The 24,453-nt window shown below is 34.2% G+C and overlaps 1 protein-coding gene across 1 annotated transcript in view; it reads left to right on the forward strand.

Annotated features, from left to right (window-relative positions):
- The window catches only part of dpr20 (defective proboscis extension response 20), a 297,312-nt gene that overhangs the window by 40,133 nt on the left and 232,726 nt on the right, over positions 1–24,453 (forward strand). The window contains exon 2 of the mRNA XM_073986375.1: positions 15,521–16,191. Coding sequence (XP_073842476.1) covers positions 15,732–16,191 — 460 coding nt within the window. The 5' untranslated portion in view covers positions 15,521–15,731. The remainder of the gene's footprint in view (positions 1–15,520; positions 16,192–24,453) is intronic.

Below are 24,453 nucleotides of genomic sequence, written 5' to 3' on the forward strand. Positions count from 1 at the left end.
AAATATATATCCAAACTTGAACCGATTTCAATCAATAGTTTAGGACTTTGTCTTATTGGGCTTATTAGGTCTGGGTATTTTGAATGAAAATAAAAAACTATTTATTTCATTTTTTATCCAACGTTTCGTTGGGATTTTCCAACTTTCTCAGGGATAATTTTATTTAAATCCGGTAACGACAACAGAGACGGTATAACATTTTTAATATAACATTATTTTTTGATCTTAGCACTGAGAGCAAAGCAATACTTACAAATAATTTTTTCGTCAAGTTTCTACATTTAATTTTTGTCAAGTGTAGGTTTAAAAAAATATATAAACACAACAAACAAACTAATAAATAAAATCAAAATATTCTGCAACATGTCAGCACGTATCAACTAAGAATTCATTGAATTCTGTGAGTTGAAAAAAACATTAACACAGTTGCCTGTGAGGTTGTTGTTGGAATTTTGTTTTTAACAAAGTCCCCCTTGCGCGTGCCTCCGCTGTTTTTTGTTTGTTTTGTTTATTGTTGAAGATTCAATCTCATTTGATTGCTTGAGTTGGAGTATTCCCCCAATGGCTCAACTTCATTTATTACCCTCTATTACAGAGAGTAATGTTTTTCAAAACGAACTGACAGTGTTGCAAAATTTTACTGATCGCTACCAATATCATGATTATAATTGATTGATAATTCCCTTCGCCGGGATGAAATCATGATATTGGTAGCGATCAGTAAAATTTTGCAACACTGTCAGTTCGTAAATATCACAGAGTTGCATAGGTGCTCGGTATCTCAGATGATTAGAATACTACTAAAAAATTGCTATCGTGTAAATTGCCTTTGTATTGTCTTTATCCTCTTTGCTGTTTATTGCACTTTTTATTTTTTGCTGTATTCTTAAGCTTTCTATCGTGTATCGCTTGTTCTCTATTCTCTCCTTATATCGTATTTTGACGTTTGTGAGATCTGCTGTGTGGCCCTTTTCAACACAGTGTTGTGCCAAAGCTGTAGTTTGTTTTCCCTTTTTATACCCTATACCACAATGTGGAAAAGGGTATTATAAGTTTGTTTTGGTAAAAATTCATGTAACACCGCGAAATATTCGTCGGAGACCCCCAATGTGGTATACCAATCTTCATATCTAGACGAGATAAAGCGATTTTGAGATGTGTGTCCGTCCGTCCGTCCGTCCGTCTGTCCATTATAAATTGTAAACACGCTCCAGGCCGCAATTTTGGACCGATCGTCACGAAATTTTGTATGGAGGTCGGGTTCAGATCAGAATAGATCCCTATTCTTATTGGTGACGATCGTGAAATATTTTGCGGGTGAAATGGACCAAAAGCATAATATTTATCCAATTTTCTAGCGGCTCTGTAAGTCTCAATAATAGTCCGATCAACGCTTAATTTTAAATAAGGTAATAGTTTATCGCAAAGGAGAAGCTTGCAATTTGAGATGGCGATCGGATAATATTTAGAGGGTTAAATGGACCAAAACTTTTGTGTGAAAATTGTGAAAATTTTTAATATACAGCTTATATCTTAATTCCTGGAAGTGACATTTCGGACAAGTGAGATATACTTGAAAGTGGAACGCTTGACCTTTCAATTGATGTCAATTATGTTGGTGTGCATGATCAGATAACAGAGTTACAGTCTAATATATTCCGTTATTTGTTTGTAGTGTAATAATAAACTCGCTAGAAGTCGCAATTATACATCAATAGTCACGAAATTTTGCACCGGGTAAGAGTATAGGTCGAAAAAGATGCCTACAATTTTGAATGATGATCTGATATTCTTTAGCGGGTGAAATGGACCATTACTTTTGTATGAAAAATATAAAAATTTTATTTTTGGTCGATATTTTAATTCCTTGAGGATATATTTCGCAAAGTAGCCTACATATGGAAAAAAACTACTGACCTTTCCTCTGATGTAAATTGCAATAAAGTGTTTGCTAGATAACGGGCCTACTGCCTAATATATAATGGGTTCTGTGTAGAGAACCACATTTTTATCCCATGCTACTTATTGTCTCTCCAAACGTTTATGTAACACCACGAAATATTCGTCCTAGACCCCTTATTTGGTATGCCGAAATTCATATCTCGACGAGATAAAGTGATTTAGCGATGTGTGTCCGTCCATTAAAAATTGTAAACAAGCGTAAGGCCGCAATTATGGACCGATTGTAACGAATTTTTTAAGGAGGTTGGGTTCGGGCCACAACAGAAATGATTAGTTTTTGGTGATGATCGTGAAATGTTCAGGGGATGAAATGGACCAAAAACAAAATTTTAACCAATTTTGTAGCGGTTCTGTAGGTCCGCAAAATTTTAAACAAAGTTTGAGTTTATGATGAAGAAGAAGCGTACAAACCAACGTGAAGATCAGATAATACTTAGCGGGTTAAATGGACTGAAACTTTTGTGTGAAATCGGTAAAAATTTCAATAACGTAGCGGTTAACCCTTTCGGTGCTTCTTTTTTCTTTTTGATCTGAAAAATATATATTTCCAATTTTATATATACTTATGCCCACTATATGAATAATTAAAACTAATTTTTTAACATTTTGTTTGGAAAAGGGGTTTTTGGACAATATGCCATATGGCATAGAATGTATTTAAAGGAAAAAAAAAAACACAACTAAAATACTCAAGTTTTTAATTAAATGTCATCTTATAGAAGACCAGCCCCCTTATTCAGTAACTTTTTAACAACTTTACTCATTGTTTATTTTACAAAAATTTCATTTGTTTGTTTTGTAGTTGTTACAAAAACAAATGAAATTTTAACAACTTTTCAATCGATAAAAGTTACAGAATAGACCTACTGGAGGCCTTATAGAAGAGGAAGAAGTCTTCTTATAAAGAGCAGAAGTTCCTCTCATAGAAGGGCAGGATGTCTTCTCCTGGAAGAGCAAAAGGTCGTCTCATAGAAGGAAAGGATGTTTTCACATAGAAGAGCAGGACGTTTGCATATAGAAGGGCAGGAGGTCTTCTTATAGAAGAGCAGGAGGTCTTCTTATAGTAGAGCAAGACGTCTTCTTATAGAAGAGCAGGAGGTCCTCTCCTTGAAGAGCAGGAGGTCCTCTTCTTGAAGAGCAGGACGTCTTTTCATAGAAGAGCAGGACGTTTGCATATAGAAGGGCAGGACGTCTTTTGATAGAAGAGCAGGACGTTTGCATATAGAAGTTTGCATATAGGAGGTCTTCTTATAGAAGAGAAGGAGGACTTCCTCTACAAGAGCAGGAGGTCTGCTCATAGAAGAGCAGGGCGTCATCTCGTACAAGAGAAGGGCGTTTGCATATAGAAGGGCAGGAGGTATTCTTATAGAAGAGAAGGAGGTCTTCTTATATAAGAGCAGGAGGTCTGCTCATAGAAGAGCAGGACGTATTCTCATAGAAGATCAGGAAACCTTCTTATAAAGAACCAGATGGTCTTCTCATAGAAGAGCAGGGGCCCTTCTTATAGAAAAGCATAAGATCTTCTCATTGAAGACCAGGAGGTCTACTTATAGAAGACATGAAGGTTTTTCATAGAATATCTAGAGGTCTACTATTAGAAGATTTGGGGCTCTTCACATAGAAGGTCTTCTTATAGAATATCTGGAGGTCTTCTTTTAGAACATTTAAAGCCTCTTATAGAAGACCTAGGGTCTTCTTATAGAAAACCTAGGGTCTTCTTATAGAAAAGCTAGGGTCTTCTTATAGAAAACCTAGGGTCTTCTTATGGAAGATTTGAGGCCTTCTTATAGAAAAACTGGAGGACTTCTTATAGAAGACCTGAATGTCTTCATATAGCAGATCTGAATGACTTCTTATAGAACACCTGAATGTCATCCTATAGAAGGGCTGGAGGTCAGCTTGTAGAAGACGTGGGGCCATATTATATAATATCTGGAGGAGTTATTTTAGAAAATCTGCAAGAATTGTTATACATCATCTGGAGGTTTTCCTATGGTGGATCTGGAGGTTTCCTTATAGAAGACCTGGAAGTCTTCGTATAGAAGACCTGGAGGTCTACTTATACAAGATCTGGAGGTCTTCTTATAGAAGACCTGGAGGTCTATTTATACAAGATCTGGAGGTCTTCTTATAGAAGATCTAGGGGTTTTACAATAGAAAATCTGGGAGTCAAACAATGTGAAACATTTCCGTTGGGAAAAATCTATGCCATATGGCATAGTATGAAATATAAAAAATCTGGCAGCTCCATTGAACTATATTTCGGATCTTTTTTTCGTTTTAATTATTAAGGCAATGATTATCTACTAAATTCAATACAAAAAGTTAACAAAAAAATATTTTTGTTAATAAAATATATAAAATTATAAGATGGTATTTTCATGCAAATTTTAAATCGAACGAGGAGCGCTTGCTCTTTGAGACATAACAATGTACAGGGTCCACCAATCAAAAATTTTTGTCGAATTATTTTTAGATAACACTTCAGGGAAAAATACAAAATTATTAAAAAAAGAGTGCCCATAAGTATTTTGCCTTAAAACGGGCTTCAAAAACTGGTTATGCCATATGGCATAGAATCACCGAAAGGGTTAAACAACGGAAGTAGTAGTACTACATAAGTGGGTTTGATTACATTTTAGTTTGTGTGAACTTTCCTGCTACAAAAATGTCTTTGTCATGCTAGATAACTTTTTGGTTTTGGTCATAAGTATTATACATTACATCTCTGATATTTGATAATTAAATTTTCACAATCATTGAAAAGAAGTTCCGTGGAGAGCGATTGTCCAGGGATAGTGGTATAGGGTATCCCATGGTCGGCTCCGTCCGACTATAGATTTTTCTTACTTGTTTATATCTGCATCGTGTTCTGCTACCTATGTGTTTAAGCTTCGTTTAGTTGTCCCAATATAAACTTTATCACATTGTTCGCCTGAGTTCCCTGTGCATCTTATTTCGTAGATTACATTGTTTTGGTCTGCTTTTTCTATTTTTGATTTGGTGTTTGTATAGAAACAAGATGTTGTTTTGTAAGGTTTATGTGCAACAGCTGTTCCTCCTTCATCCATGATCTGTTTTATTTGTTTTGTTTCAGTCAATTTTGGAATGTATTGAACGCCGTAATATTTCGTGTTGCTAGATGTGTTTTGGCACATTTATTTTAAGACTGAATTCAGGCACACGTTCCACATTTCATCGAAATCAAACATATATAGCGTGTTTGGTGCAGCAAATACGTCAAATCGGGCGATAATATATATGGGAGCTATATCCAAATCTGAACCGATTTTCACAAAAAGCAATAGCGTTTCTGCTATGGCTAAAAAAAATTTTTATTCCCCAATTTTCAGCTGAATCGGACAAAAAATGCGACCTGTACGTTGCGAACAAAAATACATGGACAGACGGACATGCATAAATCGACTCAGAAAGTGATTATATGTATATACCCAAAATAAACTATGGGTCTATTTCGTTTCCTTTTGTATGTTACATACAAATGCACAAAGACATAATACCCCTTATCACAGTGTGGTGTAGGGTATAAAGACCTATATTATCCTGTCATGTTTCTTTAAAAGATAAAACATCAAAACTGGACTTATTTAACTGACTTACTTTATTAATAAAAGGTAAACACACATTCCAACGGAAAACTGCCAATCTAAACAAACACAACATTGTTTTCGATGATGTTGCAAATCACATTTGTTTATATTAAATCCACTGTTGCCTTGGTGATATCAATCCAATGCCGCTGATATGCATGACTGCTAACAAATAAAAATTATAGTAACCTCCAATGACAATAAACCAATTCAAATTGCAACAATAAATGTTGAAATAACCCTCTATAGAGGGATTCATGTAAAGCATATTTGCTGACGGCTATTGTGGAACAAACATTCATCTCAATTACATTTTATATACACAAATATCAGCTTATTGCAAAGGATGCAATTATGAGCGAAAAAATAATCCAATTTGCAAATGTAATGAAACGACTATCGAACCCTAAAGCTAAAAAACCGTTTTTCAATTTCAAACTATTATTTTTAGATTTTTTTTCGGAAAATAAACAATAGTTGGTGTTGTTAATGAAATGCAATTGAAGTTTAGTAAATTTCAAAATGAAAACGGTGTTTGTATTTGTGGAAATAAAAATTAAACTATGATAATAACTGACATTTATATTGAAATTGAAATAATAAAGAATCATGTATTGTATATTTTATCGGTTGAAAATTGATCAGATAACATAATAACACAATGGCAACTGTATTTAATAAATTTCTTCAATTCATTTTCTAACTGCTTTGCGGTTTTGCTATTTTTAATGACAAATTTTATGGAAATTTAATTTAAAGGAGAGTAATGTTATTGCATGTTAATGGATCGCATCGTTATGCGATGAGTCTCCACCAACGTTTCGAATTTGACTTTTGAGCCGCAATACCAAAATCAAAACAATTTCGATCCGAAAATGTCACAAAAACTCTCGAAATACACAAAATCGGGTCGTACCGTTACACTACAGGTGCTCTGTTTTTGAGGCAAATATTAATAACGGCGGAATCAAAAGATTTTTTTAACTTTTTATATGATTTATATGTGAAAGTGAGATAAAACAAAGATTTCTATAGATAAATCCGGATTCATTAGTTTTCTTATACACACTGCTAAAAAACGATCACGGTGGTAAGTTACAAAAATGTTGACCCCTCGAGTAGATTTTCAACGAATTGTCATTACTATTTAATATTTTTTTTAAAGATACGAGGGCTGCACGATAACTATCTGGCCTATCAAAGAAAACGCGTATATTTATAGTTTTATTGTTTTCTTTAGTAGTCTCCAGCACAATACACTTTTTCATTAGCTCAAACCAATTGTTCAAGCACTTTTTTACTCCGATTGAGCCACTTTCAAAACAAGGTTTTTGAACGCTTTTACAGCATCTTTTGGCGAAGAATATCAACGCCTTTTTTCAAATGAAGTCATTAGATCCCTAGTCAGGGCTGTACGGCGGATGACCCATCAATTCCACATTTTGTCCGGTGAAACAGGCGCTCGTTTGAATCGAAGGGTGAGAGCACACATTGTAATGATACAGAATCATTCGTCTTCTCTTGTTCGTTTTTCGAATTTCTCAGGAGACTTCAGGCAAACAAATTGTAGTGTACCACTCAGAATTAGCCGTCATATATTTCTCAAGCCGTATAGTCGCCACACGGTCAGTCTTGCCGACCGTTTCCTTGGAAGTGTTTCTTACATGAACAACTTTCGTTGGATTTGGCTCGCTTTCGAAAACCTAAACGTTTGATTCATGTTTTGTTTCGGGATCCAAAGCATAGATCAAAGATTAGTCATCTGTGACGATCTAATACAAATCTATTGAAGCACCGTGATCATTTTCATTAACAATTTATTTGCACCAATCCAATCCACCTTTTTTTGAGCGATTGTCCAATTTTGCCGGATCTAACGAGAAAAATCCATTTTTGCGGCCATGTGTTCATGTAATATGAAATGTTAGTTGGTGGAAGAAATGCCCAAGGATGTCTCCATCTCACGGTATATAATATGGCGACCTTGCAGTTTCCGTTCACACAAGGCTCAATTGTATTCTGGCACAACGGTCGTTTTTGAACGACCCTCACGACCTTCGTTTTCGGCGAATTCATTAAACCAGTTTTTCATAGTGCTATCGGATTGCCCTTTGTCGACATACAAAGATTTAATTTGATCGATGCAATCTTGCCTCACATTTTAACAGCATCTGGATGCACTTCAATCGGAGTTGTGATAAAGGCACTCCAATTTCTTATATTTTAACAGAATTTGAATGCGATCCAACGATTGACATCCATTTCTTACATTAAAATTGCATCCGGATTCAGTTCAAGGGAGTCGTGAATAAGGCACTCCGTTAGATACATTTTACAAGCAGTTGCTTAGTGATCCTACAAACACGCAAGCCAATTTGTAGATAACTACTAACAGCTACAAAATTTTTCCAAAGAGTGCATCTATTTCTAAAATGTTTATATAAAGCAAAAATACAACCAAAAGTTGGGAAAACTTTTACGGTAACTCACGAGAAGAAAATTTCCTAATGAAGTGCTGTTGGATTACTTGTCGAAATCTCAACTGGTGGTGGGAAAACAATATAAGAACATTTTTAGCGGATGAAGCAAAAACATTTCAGGTTGGATTAAATGGAGGGCGGACGAAACAGACTCAGTTGCGATTGAATTTAATGATGGAATTTCATAATTTGTGTAAATATATTAAAATTTTCAATATTTTCGTTTTACACAAATAATAAATTCTTTTTATTTTGCAATAGCTTGCATTTTCAGTGCCTTTTAACTCCAAAGCAGTGCATCAAAACACGTGCTCTGGATGCAAATTGGATTGCATCCTATTTTACTCAAAGGGTTAGTTAAAATGCGATTCCAAAGTGATAGTTAAAATGCAGTGCCGAAGAATTAGTTAAAATGCAGTGCTAACGGAGTGCATAATTCAGTAGTCACGCTCTTGTAAAAATCATGAGTGAAAATGCATAATTTGATGTACTTCCAAATCACTTATATGATTTAACTGCATATTTGGAGGCAAACTTTTTGCTGGGTATTAATTATAGCCTTTTTATGCAAATTGATTTTTTTTTTAAATTATATTAGTTATTTGAGTTTTATAAAAACCCAAACAGTACTTTTTAAATTGTTTGAAAAAAAAAAACAAATTAAAAAAAATAATAAGTTTTTTGTATTTTTATGGTTTTTGTTGGTGTTTGAAGTTTGAAAAAACTCAGTTTTTTAAGGCAAAATAGGAGAAAACTCAAAATTTTAACCTAGACCGAATTTGATCGTGTTTGATGCATTGGAAAGCTGAAGTATTATATGTTGAACAAAAAACTATCTCTATCCTTTCAAAATTTACAGAGCTCTGACCAGGAAAAACGATTCTGAACCACTGTGCGCCGTTAAAGCCTAAGTAATGTCCCTAACTCTTAGGTATCATCGGTTTAACTCTTCGATGACCATAGGGCCGCAGTGACAAGCCTAAGGTGTGTCCGTAACTCTTAGATCTCCCTTGTTTAATTCTCTGGACCATCGCGATAAGCCTAAGTTGTGTCCTTAACTCTTAGGTCTCACTTACAGAACACTCAGGTGAACGCAGTACCCCCTGTTAAAGCCTCAGATCCGTAAAGCCTCAGATCCGTATCCGTAACTCTTAGGTTTCCTCTGTTCCAACCTCCGGTGACAGTAGGACCACAGTGACAAGCCTTAGTTGCGTCGATAACTTTTAGGTCTCCCTTGTTTAATCCTCGATTGGCCATAGGATCGTTCGTTTATCTTACAGATTAACCACCGCAAACAGTGGAGTACTTAATAAGGTCTACTGCGGAGCCATATCCACAGGTTAAAAGTCAGTACTTATGCAGCCCTTAACCAAAGCCAGCAAAGGAAATGTGTTAAAAAGGAGTTATTATCCAGGTCTCCTTTGGAAACAACCGGAGTAATTATCCATGTCTCCCGCGACCACCGGGGATTTAGAAAAGTAGTCGAGAAATATTCAGTCCAAAAATAAAAACACAAATTGATTAAAACCAACACAAACCGTGTCTTCACTCTATCGGTAACAAACTCTGGACCCCGGGAGCTATCCTAGCAGTCGGAGGGAACTTGTGTCGTTACAGTACTACTCAGAATTTACCGCCCTACATGGCTCTAGCGGAACAGTCACCACATGACCAGTTTTGCCGAAGAAACAGGCGACTATTTGCGACAGTTGAATTTGGCTCGCCTTCGAAGACCCACATGGTCGATTGCTTTACTGTTTTGGACTCATACGCATAGATCCATCATTCACCACCTGCGACGATCTTGAAAACGTCTTCTAAAGCACCCCGATCATATTTTTCAAAACTTCTTTACATCAATCGACGGAGTCTTTATTTTTTTGAGCGATTGTTAAATTGTGTTGGAGATTGAGTTCAGTAAAACAGTTTTGCACAATGCTATAAGATGATGCTTCATCGCCATACAAAGATTTAAGTTCATCGATACATTGCACAGTGGTTCCACTTGTATGGGAAGGTGCGACAAAAAAATTTATAATCGTCGGATTAATCTTTCAGTATATGCTAAAAATTGGGTACCACCGTAGTGCAATGGTATGCACACCCTCCTTGCACGCAGAAGGTCGTGGGTTCGATTCCCCGACTAGGCAACATCAAATTTTCAACGGTGGCAAAATACCCCTCAGTAATGTTGGCGACATTTCCTGAGTATTTCAGCCATTTAAAACTTCTCTACAAGTGGTGTCGTAAGCACGCCGTTCGGACTCGGCGATAAACTGTAGGTCCCATATCATTGAGATAATATGAATCGGGGTGCATTCATTGATATGAAAGAAGTCTCCCTTGTCCCGTATGGGATGTTGTGGAACATTGTTTTTATATGCTAAAAATAAGTATAAAAATACTTTAGCAAAAAAATCTTCAATATAGGTACAGTTTTTTCTGTAGCCCCCATGAAGTGGTAACACCCGATTTCAGGTATTTTGAAGCTTTTATCTACATTTTCGGCCCTAATTGGCTATATCAAAAACCTTCTGCGCCAAAAATTGTGGTATTAGGTCCAGGTTTCGGTATAGCCCTCATATTACGGTACCTCCCGATTTCAGGTAATTTGAAGATTTTATCAACATTATCGGCTTAAAATTGGTTGTAATATGCCATTTGGACTTCTCAAAGATCAAAAACCTTCTGCGCCAAAAATTGTGGTCTTAGATCCAGGTTTCGGTATAGCCCTCATATTACGGAACCTCCCTATTTCAGTTTTTTTGAGGTTTTTATCTACATTTTCGGTTCGAATTGGTTGTAATTTGCTATTTGGAGTTCTTAGTGGTCAAAAAACATCTCCGACTGATATCGTGGGCAGGAAAAGAAACAAATTATTCCATTTGAGGTCAGAATATTTCATGGTAGGGGATATAATAAAGTTCGGTGCGACCGAACTTTACATTTTTACTTGTTTTTCATATTATATGTAGGTAGCATCATACATATATCAAAAATATACAAATGTAAAAAAATACACTCATAAGTTGACCCCAAAACAAGAATGTCTAAATCTTTAAAGAAAAAACCAAAACAAACAATTAAAACACAAAACAAAGAAGAAACTGAGAATACAGTAATACGGCATATTCACTGAAACGACCGGAGGCATCATCAGTATTTTTAATTCACACACGGAAATGCAAATATATGCAGCTGGAACCAAATTTTTGTAAACTGGATACTATTTCGAACATTCTTCAAAAAATTTGGAGAGTGGCGAAGGATGGCGAAGTTAGTAAAACTCAACTTCAATTTTTAGGAAAAAAATCCACAAAATAGTATTATAAAAAATGTGATTTCCAGCACGTTTTATGCGAATAATGTTTACAAATTTTTATGTAAATGTGATTAGAAAACCTTGCACTAAAACTTCCATTTCGAAAAAAATATGTTATCCTTTCAATTTTGTGTTACTTGCCTTGTAAGAAGTCACAACCTTACTGATGTTTTTAAAGTTTTTAAGAGATCATACGTAAATGTCTACTTCTTTTGTTTTGTTTTGTTTTGTTTTGTTAAATACCGTTATAAATTACAAAAACAGTGCCGGAATAATAAAATATGATATGTTTAGAGACAATTTGCTATATTGTCGCAGAGATTTGATGATATCGATTTTTCGATTTTGGTCGCGGGTTGGGGCCTGTGTGCAGTGTTGTCGTGATAAAACCCCTCGGAAGATGTTAAAAATGATCGCTCAAAAATGTTCAGGAGTTATTTCCATGTTTTTTCAAGGCCAAATTATTTTTTTTTCATATCACTGCAACATAACACATGGTCGTTAGAGTTATGACTTTTCGACATTTGTTCTCAAAAATGATTTCCTGTAGCACGGACGAATAAACTTTTGCCTATTAATCACTAAAATAACGTTTATTCCATCGAGTTCAAGCACAAAGTTCAAGCACAAATCAATGTTAAAATATATGTATATATATATATATATATAGCACTATAAAAGTCGGCGATATCATGCCCCTTTGACTTAAATTTGATTTACAATTTTCTACTTTATTGTCGTCGAAGAGACATTCTTCCAGACCAATTTTCGAACATTAATGATACATGTGGTCAACTATGGTGGATTTGTGAGCATGATAATACTTAAATTTGTACTGCAAGGATAGTTAAAAATTAAACCTGAGCTAAAATACCAACTATTTTCAATGTCCTTCCTTATTTATCCATCCTAATAATATGGCTAACACTTGGTATTTGCTTTCAGACAATTTTCGAAGCTCAGAAGAGATCTAACGAAATCAAAAAGTCATTGAAAGCAGGTTTATACAACGTATTTGTTGGAATATTTCTTGATTTTGTCTGAAAGTTCTTGGTAACTTTTCCATGTTGAGAATTGAACCCACGTTCCAAATAAAGCGGGTCAAATTTGTTGTAGGATTTATCAGAATGTTCCATTTTACTAAACTAAACCAAAAAATTGCGCAATATTTGCATGGGTAGTACAATTTTTCAATTTTATTTGATTCAAACCTATTCTGATGATCGCAAAAATTGGACACTTTTTTGTAAATTTTTTATTATAATTGGGATATTTTCCGAAAATATGGCAACACCGTCAAGTTTTTTCTTGGGAATCTTGGCATAGTATAGGACTCTCAAAAAGTAAATAGTATGCATCTGCAATACGAACACATCAGAGGATACCTTAACATATAAAAAGAAAAAAATCAAACCTATTCAGATGACCGCTAGTGTAATTTTGAAAAGTGTATGAAATAAAAAAAAAAAAAATTCAAGCATTATTTCCTGCTGCACGAATAAATAAACTCAAACCCATTAATAACTAAAATAGCGTTTAATCTGTTCACACATTGAAAAAGTTCATTCAAAACCACTTTGAAACAATTTTGATTTTTTTCTTAAGATATAATTCTTTAAATTTTTTCCTTTTTGAAAGAATTATATCTTTCAACAAGTAAGAACGGCGTTAAGTTCGGCCACGCCGAACTTTTTGTACCCTCCACCACAAGTTGAATTGAAGTAAAATTGAACCATTAGTTTCCTTTCGTTTACGATTAAGACTAAATACCAAATTTCAGTAAGTTCGGTAAAAAATGTGGCTAACCTTTAAAATACCGAAATTCGGGAGGCACAGTTCCATGGGGGCTATATCAAAACGTCGATCTATACCTACAAATTTCTGGCGGAAAGTTGTTAGACTCAATGAATATTGTTAGACTAAATACGACATTTCCGATATTTCGGTAAAACCTTCAAAATACCGAAAATCAAGAGGTACGATTTTGTGGGGGATATAGGAATCCACGGGCCTATACTGATAATTCTCTTCTGGAATATTTTATAACCCCATGGAAGACTAAATAACAAATTTCAGTCTTTCGGTGGGATATCAACGTCATAACCTTCAGAATTACGAAAATCGGGAGGTAACGTTCTATGAGGGCTATATCGAAACGTGGAGCTGTACCGACAAATTTCTGGGAGAAAGTTTTATACCCCCAACAAAGACAAAGTACCAAAGTGTAGCCATTTCGGTGTGATAATTAGACTAAAACCTTAAAAATACCAAAAATCGGGTGGTACTGTTCTATAGGGGCTATGTGAAGGCGTGGACCTATACTGACAAATCTCATATGGAACGTTTAATACCCCAAATGAAGATCAAATACCAAATTTCAGCCATTTCGGTGGAATAGGGAGGTACTGTTTGGAGCTATATGAAGGCGTGGACCTATACCGCCAAAATTCTGGGGAAAGTTTCATACCACCAACGAAGGCTAAGTACCAAATTTCAAGCATTTCGGTGTGATAATGGAGCTAACCCGTTCAAAATACCGAAAATCGAATGGTACCGTTATATGGGGGCTATAACAAAACGTGGACTGATATAGCCCATTTGTAATACCAAACATCCTAGGAGTAATAGAAACTTCTATACCAAATTACAAAGCTCTATCTTAAAAATTGCGAGCTGTATCTTGATTTAAACAGACGGACGAACAGAAGGACATGGTTATACACTGTGCGTCTTAACTACTTTTAAATGAAAGGTGCTTACACCTGGGAAGTTTTTGCCGATTCTGAAACTACAATGTTCATAGATGGGGAAAATCCAAAAACAAGAAAAAATCTCTGGAGCGATTTTGAAATAAATCGCGGTCAAAGTTCAAAATTTAGGGTTTATTTTGTTTTCACGATTTTGCTCGGGAACTGCAAGACCTATCGAAATGGGAGTAGGGCGAATCTTATAGCAGTGAAAATTCTCTACAAGATTGACCTTAATGTTATATTCGTAGGTTTTATCATTTTTGAGATATAGATGAACAAATTGGGATAATGCACTGACTGTATCGTCTTCTTATAAAGCAATGACATGAAGGACGCACCTTAACTAACTTTAAATGAAAACCGCTTACACCTGGGAAGATTGATTCTTATACAGCAATGTTCATAGATGAGAAAAATCCTATTTCGATAGGACTTGCCGTTTCCAATAAACCTAAAAATGTGAACTTGACCGCGATTTATTTCAAAATCCCTTCAGCGATTTTTTCTTGTTTTTGGATTTTTCTCATCTATGAACATTGCTGTCTCAGAATTTGCAAAGCGTAAGCGGGTTTCATTTAAATTTAATTAAGTTGCACCCTTCATATCATTGTTTTATAAGGAGACGATACAGTCAGTACATTGTCCCAATTTGTACATCTATATCTCAAAAATGGTAAAACCTACGAAAATAACGTTAAGATCAATGTTGTAGAGAATGTTTCTCTGCTATAAGGTTTCCGAGCAAAACCGAGAAAAAATAATAAAGCCCTAAAAATTTGAACTTTGACCGCGATTTATTTGAAAATCCCTCCGGCGATCTTTTCGTGTTTTAATTTTTCTCAAAAACGTCCCAGGTGCAAGCACCTTTCATTTAAAATTAGTTAAGGCGTGTTAGAATTTTACCCTGATATTCATATTTTATAGAGGGTATAAAAGAAGGTCAAGTATAAGCCACTTTGGTTTTTTTTTAAATATTCTCATTTTGGCTGTGTCGTTTTTCTCCAAAACTAATTTTCGGTTATACATATATCTGCTTTTAGTGACGTTAAAAGTTTGTCAAAAAAACTCATATCGAAAAATGTTCAAATGACTTTGTGCGTGAGCTTTATTTATCGAATCACCTTATAATTAAGTTTTAATCTAATCATAGGTAAAAACTCATCAAAATATGATACAGGGATACAAGGTTGTGACAAAGTCATAAACCTAGCACGTACATATGTACCTTCGCATATCATTACCTTTAAAACGTTTGCGGATTCCTCTACTTTCGTTTTTTGGCAATGATATATTTTGGTATCCATATATATATATACATACAACTATTTTTCTTTTTGTTTTCATTGTTACAAATTTTATCATTGTTAATGTTCATATTTTATTTCTATTTTACAGAAAACAGATGTGTGATAAATGAAAGAAACAAATATCTTCCTATTGAGGAATCAACGAAAACACAACGTAAAATGTACGAACAAGAAGTTTGAAACCCCCACAACGAAAAAAAGTTTTGCATTTGTGATTTTGTTTGTTTTCTTTTCAAGTGTTCAGTGTGAAAAAATGCATAAAACTGATTCAGATACGCTCAAGTATGTAAAGCATCAAAATGTGGCTTAAGTTTAAAAATGTTGCCACACCTGTAATTGAAACGTTTCATTTGTTGCTATTAACTCTAATACTGGGCAATACATTCCATGTTAAGCAAATTGACGATATTGTCGTTATGGCTGCAACAATAACCACCTTTCCAACAACAGCATTATCATCATCATCATCAGCAGCAGCAGCAACAACAACGAAAACTGTAACAACACATCCACTTGCAACAGCGAAAACATATAGTGAAACTGCATTTACATCATCACTACTCTTGTCGTCATCACCATCAGTGGCAGCAGGAGCACCAAGGACAGGAGGAACAAGTGCATCAGCATCAGCATCATTGTTATCGTTATCAACTTTGCCATTGCCACATCCATTTACAGCCTTGTGGGAAACAAGTGCAGCAAATAGTACAACAAAATTACTCAATTTATCTACAAACACAGCTGATGCAATAACGACGGGTAAGTAAACTGAATATGAATGAATGAATACAAGCGGAGAGATCCATCCATTCAAGGACGGAAGGATGATGGAAGGAAGAGTTAGTTTAACATAGCTACGGCTAAATCTTTGGGGATATGGTCGTAACGTACACACACACCCATATACTTTTGCTAACAAACTCTTTCTCTAAGCAAAAATAAGTATTTTTGACTAGAACAAGAAGGCGGAATGTAGTGGAAAATAAATTTGACTGAATGAAAAATAATTATGGTAACTAAATGCGACGTCGGAAACTTTTTCGCAAAACTCGTATTGTAACATTTTTATTGCGAAAATAATATTAATTTTTATATAACTGAGAGTAATAAATAGTTAGTAGCAGCTTAAGGATGACATTAAATTACAGTAAATAGTTTAGCAGGAAATCATTTGCTGTACCTTTTGTAAGCATGCAAGTCGGCTGAATAGTCATTTTGGTTTTGTTAGATACATATGTCATAGTGTTAATGGTTAATTAATAAATATAAACAAATATTTTTTCTAAAATTAAACAAGTAAGAACGGCGTTAAGTTCTGCCGGGCTGAACATACAACGCGAGTTGTTTTAAGTAAAATGAAACAATTAGTTTCCTTTCGTTACTGAAGAAGACTAATTACCAAAATTCAGCAAATTTCGTCAATCTATACCGACAAATTCCTGCTGAAAGTTTTTAGACTCAAAGAAGACTAATTACCAAATTTCCGATATTTCAGTAAGATAATGTGGATAAAACTTGAAAAATTCCAAAAATCAAGACGTATGCTTCTATGGGGGATAAAGGATGACGTAAACCTATACTAATAATTCTTTTCAGGAATACTTTATAACCCCCATGAAGACTAAATAACCAAATTCATTAAGTACGGTGGGATATTGACGTCACAACCTTTAGAATTACGAAAATCTGGAGGTACTGTTCTATGGGGGCTATATTAAGGCGTGGACCTATACCGTCAAATTTCATGTGGAAAGTTTTATACCCCAAATGAAGACGAAACGCCAAAATTCGGCCAATTCGGTGGAATACTGACGCAACAACCTTCAAAATACCGAAAATCGGGAGGTACCGTTTAAGGCGTGAACCTATATGAAGACTTGAACCTATACCGACAAAATTAGAGAGGAAATTTGAATACCCCCAACGAACACTAAATACCAAATTTTAGCCACTTCGATGGATTATTGCGGCCATAACATTCAAAATACCGAAATTCGGGAGGTACCGTCTATGGGGCTATATTAAGGTGTCGACCTGTGCCAAAGTTGTATACCAAAAACAAAGACTAAGTAAAAAATTTCAGCCGTTTCGGAGGAATATTGAGGCCCAACCTTCAAAATACCGAAAATCGGGAGGTACCCGTCTATGGGGGTTATATAAAGGCGTGGACCTATGACTAAACACCAAATTTCAGCCAATTCGGAGGAATATTGAGGCAACAACCTTCAAAATACCTTCAAAGTACCGTTCAATGGGGGCTATATGAAGGCGTGAACCTATACCAACAAATTTCATACGGAGACTGAACCCAAATGAAGACTGAATATCAAATTTCCGCCATTTCTGTGGAATATTGAGGCCACAACCTACAAAATACCAAAAGTAGGAAGGTACCGTTCTATGGGGCTATATGAAGGCGTGGACCTATACCGACAAAATTCTGAGGAAAGTTTTATACCCCCCAGCGAAGACTAAATACCGAACTTTTGCCATTTCGGAGGAATATTGAGGCCAAAACCTTCAAAATACCGAAAATCGGGAGGTACCGTAAACCCTTAAAAATACCGAAAATCAGGTGGTACCGTTCTATGGGGGCTATATCAAAACGTGGACCGATATAGCCCGTTTGCAATACCAAACATCCTGAACTTGTTGTTGTTAATGTAAACTTCTATACCAAATTACAAAGGTCTATCTTAAAAATTGCGAGCTGTATCTTGATTTCAACAGACGGACATGGTTATATCGAGTTAGAATTTTACCCTGATCAAGAATATATATACTTTATGTAGTCTCCGATGAATATTTCGATGCGATACAAATGGAATGACAAATTTAATTAGACTCTCAATATTATACAATATAAGTATAAGTAAAAGAGGGCTAAAGTCGGACGGGCCAACCATTTGATACCCTACACCACTTCACCTGGGCACTAGTTTTCCGCGGAATTTATTTATATGATTGCGAAGTCTCCCTTGTCTCTGCGGGAATGTTGTGGGACATGTTATATTATATTATCATTATTTCATAATGGACAGGTGGACCATTTTGGCTACATATACATACACAAAAAATTAAAAATTTGTATTAAGAAAGAAAAAATACCAAACGCATTTAGAAATAGCTTTTTGTGACTTTATCCGATTCGATCAATGAATGAGATTAATAGTTCGAGGTATTACATTACTTCTAATCAAAGGAAGCATAAAAACTTCAAAACGACGTACAGCAACAGAATTTGCATCAATTAAAAAAAAAACTTGGAATTCCTCTATCATGATTTTAATACTTTTCTTTCATGCTTACGATATTTTGTAGCATGGAAGGTAAACGTAGTTCTTTATAAACAAACCAAAATTATAAAGGAAAACACACACATATATATATATATATATATATATATATATATATATATATATATATGTTTGTACAGTGAAGGTTTTAGGGACAGCGCGGAAATCACATTTCGCACCCATTTTATATCTTATCGGACCTTCATTTTGATATTTTAAAAGATATCAGACCTATATTGGTATTATTTTAGCTTCTAGGCGATCTTATGTATGTAGTGTTTTTTTAAGGGACACAATATATATTGTGAGCTTTTTGAGCCAATGTCCTCAAAATGCTCCCAGCATATAGAAAAAAATGGGTTGCCACCGATGTCTTCATTTTTGCGATTTTTCGCTCATTAAAGAAGCTAAATTCAACAAAAGGGAAAATTATATTTTTTTTTGGAAATTATGACGACCGCGGTATTTGAACTCGGAACAAAGATTTCTCGTGATTGTTACGGAGGCCTCTACCACCTCAGCTATCGACCTCTACACCGTATGTTCGTCTAAATAGTTGTTATTGTTACAACGAAGACACAAATATTTGTTATACCGTGTATATGTGTTTTCGTTGGTTGGCGTTCTTATTTCCGTATAACAGTTGGATCTGGATATAAAATGTTTTCAAACATGTCAGTTATGTGTCACATATACACATACAAACTATTCCTGTTATGAAATGAGAAAAAAAGAACAAAACTAATATTGAGGTGAATTACTTTATAAATAGAAAGTAATACACACGTGAATTTAAATAACTTTTATTCTTTCGAATAAAACCAACAAAATCCGTCTATGAAAAAAGACAAAGAATTCTAAAACATGAAATTGTTAAATGATATGGAAGGTGACGTTGCACAAGAACCTGATCATATACATACATATTCTTTAAAAAATAATGGATTTTGTCCTAAGCATGGGTATTTACGTTTATTACATTTTTCATATTGTTTAACCCTCATGCGGGTCATTAAGGGGGTCTTTTTGGTCCCTTTTCTTAATATGACCGCGTCGCCATAAAATTTTACTATAGATTTTAGAATACATCAAAGCCCTAAATTTTGCTTAAACACCAGGATGTGATCCAATACTGTATTCTGAAATTCTAATCAACGAAAATCCCTATATGTATATCTGCAAGACAAAATATCATGAGCAGCATTAATTTGAAGCTTATAATACCTGTGTCATTTGGAATTGCTAAATAAAACAGTTACAGTGAGTGTCAAAAATATTCGGTTTTAAATTTCACCAATAATAACACCTCACTATTTTAGAAGCCCATACCCAATATTCAAAAAACCAAATACTTAAAAAATGTTGGACCTGTGGCAATTAAAAATGTATGTAACATGGGTCCATGGCAACCCTATAAGCGAGAACAACAAAGAAGAAGTTGTTAACCCTGTTTTCTATGCGTCAAAATATTCGGTTTTTGTAACTTTTGTTAAATATTTTGGCAAAAAACCGGTCAATATCGAACTTTTTCTGCAATATTGGTATAAATTTCAATAATTGCGAACAGAATCTTTGTTCCTGTGTGCAAAAATATCATTTTTCATAGCAAATTATCAAAATTTAGGGCTAAGGAAAAACGCTATCCCAGAAAAGAGAAAACTGTTTATATTTTATTATAAAAACGGCAGAAACAAAGGAAATTTTTGAATAATTAGTCGAATGTAGTTGAAATAATGTGCAAAAATCACGGAAATACAGAAATAATCGATTTCGTGAAACACATAAGCCAGCCAAACCAAGGACTGGGAGGGAAGGTGATTCCTCTACCTCTACGGCTAAACCGCTCTTAATTTTCTTGAAATTGATCACCGAGCTCTAACTGACTTTCAGAAGATAGAAAATATGCAATTACTTTCCAAAAAAATCGTAAGGATGAAGCCTTTATCCTCACGATTTTTTTGGAATGCAAGTGCATATTTTTTATCTTCTGAAAGTCATTTAGAGCGTTTTTTCTTAGCCCTAAATTTGGATAATTTGCTATGAAATTTTTTCACACAGGAACAAATATTCTGTTCGCAAATATTGAAAATTATACTAATATTGCAGAAAAAGTTCGACATTGACCGGTTTTTTCCCAAAATATTTAACAAAAGTTACAAAAACCGAATATTTTTGACGCATACACAAACAGGGTTAACAATTTCTTCTTTGTTATTCTCGCTTATAGGATTGCCATGGATCTATGTTACATACATTTTTTAATTGCCACAGGACCAACATTTTTTTAAGTATTTGGTTTTTTGAATATTGGGCGTGGGCTTCTAAAATACTGAGGTGTTATTATTGGTGAAATTGAAAACCGAATATTTTTGACACTCACTGTAAATAATTAACAATTGATACATTTCAAATATACTTTCAACTATTTTCTTAATTTAATAATAATTGAATACGAAAACCAACATTAAAATTTTTAAATACGTTTCATAGTTATATGTACCTATTAAATTTGATTATTATGCATTACACTTAAAAAACTGTGATAAGGACTTTGAGAACAAATGCCATCACCCACAATAAAAAAGGATATAGAAATGTGGCGTGGGAAATGCCAGGATATGTATTATCCTTAACATTTTGATAAAAAATAATGCATACAAAATAAAAAATATTTAAATAAAAAGCGCTGTAACCGGACACGAACCCGGACTCCAAACCTATATCTGTAATGTCGTGCACATGCGTACGCTCTAGGCCACGGACGTCCACAGCGAGCGATGATTTATAACGTGACTTATATAAATCTTTTTTGAAAGTGAAACTAAAAACAAAGAGTTAACTTTCAGAAAAAAATAAAATTCACCACAGTACTAGATGTTACTCTCCAATAAATATGGAAAAGATTAATTAATATTTAAGGGAGATCTAAATGCGTCTACAAGTACGATTCTGTGGAGGCAGGCAATATAAATAATAACTGAAATCGGGTCGTACGGTTATACGGGTACTATTCCAAAACTATAAACATATAAAGTCAAAAAACCTCCCAAAATTATTAATAAAATTAAAAAGTAAACAAAACCGACCCAGGTGATATTTGAACCCGAACAACCTAACTAATGCCTGACATACCGTCCACATGCGTACGCTCTAGACCACGGACGTCAACGGTGAACGAATAATAACATAAGTTATATTAATCGTTTTTGTCAGTGACGCTAAAAAATCTGCAAAGAAATAACTTTTAAAAAATGTATTTCCCCACAGCACTAGATGTTAAATAACGTATTGTCTATGTTTTGCATAAAGTTGAAAAAAGTAGAATACCTAGAAAGAAAAATTAATGAAGGGAGATCTAAAATTACATTTTTGTTGAAGTTTTTTCCATATTTTTCCAGGCTTTACTTGGATTTGAAAAAATTTCACAAAAGTTATAACACACAAACTAGAAAGAGGAAGGATTTATACCTTAATAATCTTATAGTTCGTTAAGACTTACAGTATCGGCCAAAACTAAAGCACCCCCTCAGTACATTTTTTTAAATGATAATTTTTTTAAGAAAGCAAGGTAATACATTTATTTTTTTATTTTTCTTCTTACTTATTTATATCTTTGTTGTTGGAAAACACAAAAATAAGGAATTAAGAATGCAATAAACAAAAGTTAAATTTCAAAAAACTTTTTAGGTCGTAAATATTAGCGGACAAAACTAAAGCAATTTGAGGTACAACAAAAACTATTGAAATCAATATTTCGTTGTGTATCCGCTATTCTGGATGATACAATCACATCTTTTAGGCATAGAGGATACTAAATTATTAATTATTGTAGGCGAAGTAATTGATTTTCGGAAAATTTAGCTTAAATCCACAAAATACTGAAAATGGGAAGTTACAGTTATGTGGGAGCTATACCCAAACGATTTTTGTTGGGTATGTTTAGTGACCACTAGGAACCCTAAGTAAAAAAAAAAAATTACAGCTAATTTAGTGGGAAAATTTGGCTTAAATATCCAAAATACTGAAGATCGGAAGGTACCGCTATAAGGGGGCTATACCAAAACATTAGCCGATATTGTTCATATTCATCCAAAAATTATGCTACAGCATCCTCTGGTCAAATACAAAATCGCTTAGGTTTAAAAATTAGCAAAAGAACGATTCACAGAGTATACGCAACAAAATATTGATTTCAATAGTTTTTGTTGTACTTCGAATTAGGGGGTGCTTTAGTTTTGTCCGCTTATATTTGCGACCTAAAATGTTTTTTGAATTTTAACTTTTGTTTATTAAATTCTGAATTGCTTATTATTGTGTTTTCCAATAATAAAGATATAAATAAATAAAAAGAAAAATAAAAAATATATTTATTACTTTGTTTTCTTAAAAAAATTATCATTTAAAAAAAGAGTTGAGGGGGTGCTTTAGTTTTGGCCGATACTGTATGTACATATAAATTCACTCGATTTCAAATGACAATTTCACAGTGTGTACGTCAAACAAATCATAGTTTTATGCATAGTACACACTGACCAACAAAACTGACAGTCACCGAAGTCTACTAGTCCCAATTTACATTAGGCGAGTTTACTTGCGGCAATTGTCAGTTTGTAGGTGAGAGAGGGTGCTGAGGGGCAAAGGGTTACCATATGCCTCACCTCTCTCCTACAAAATGACAATTGCCGCAAGTAAACTCGCCCAATGTAAATTGGGACTTTTATTAATATCAAAGTCTAGCTGAATAATTACTTTCTTAATCTCCAAATAATAGGTACAAACATTTTAAGGTAAACATAAGTTTTTTATTTGGTAGAAATTTGTCTGAAAGGACGTTGGCTGTTAGTTTTGAGTGATGGTGTGTACCCTCCGCTTTAAATCCACTCGATTTTATTTGACATATGCGCTATGGAATTGATATTTGAAATCGAGTGGATTTCGTAAGTCTAAACGTTTTTTATGCAAACATTATTTTAGACCGAAGTCGGTCGAAAATTCCAAATTGCACATATTTGGACATAGAGTGTTTGGTTGCGCATCAATTAAAATATACAAATCTAAAACGATTTCAACTTAATTTTGCGCACTTTAGGCCACATTATACATATAATTAAAATTTTATCAAAGTTGGTAGAAGCAATCTGTTTGAGAATCGTTTTCTTGGTCAAAATTCGGTATATTTTTTTGTTCGACAGGTAACGCAACAACTTTTTGGGTGAATGTATGTTAAAATAAGGTTTAGCAGCTGTAAAGGAATTTAAGGTCAAAGTTTAATTTTTGATTCTCTCTATTTTGGATCAACATATTAGAGTTTTTGTGTTTTTTATGTCATCCAACATATTAACAAATTGCAAACGCCAATAAATAAACTATAATTTCTGTTCCAGAACCTGCAGTAATCTAAAAGTTTTTACTACGATAACAATTCTTCCTTGACGATATCGATTCGGCCGACCTATTTATAATCTAAACACTAAAATGCTCTTGACTAAAATGGAATAGTTTCCTTTCCGGTCCATAATTTTAGGTGCAAAATTTTTTGACCGCGGATACTCGAAATGCCTAATTATCTACACCTTTTTCACATGTAATTCGAAACATTCCAGTTGTAATTCGTAACATTTCATTTGAAATTCGATTATTCTATTTGTAATTCGTAACATTTTATTTGTAATTCGAGAATTCTATTTGTAATTCGAATTATTCCATTTGCAATTCGAATTATTCC

Source organism: Musca autumnalis, unplaced genomic scaffold (genome assembly GCF_047663935.1).
Source record: "Musca autumnalis isolate F117 unplaced genomic scaffold, ASM4766393v1 scaffold_4, whole genome shotgun sequence".
NCBI classification, from domain to species: domain Eukaryota; kingdom Metazoa; phylum Arthropoda; class Insecta; order Diptera; family Muscidae; genus Musca; species Musca autumnalis.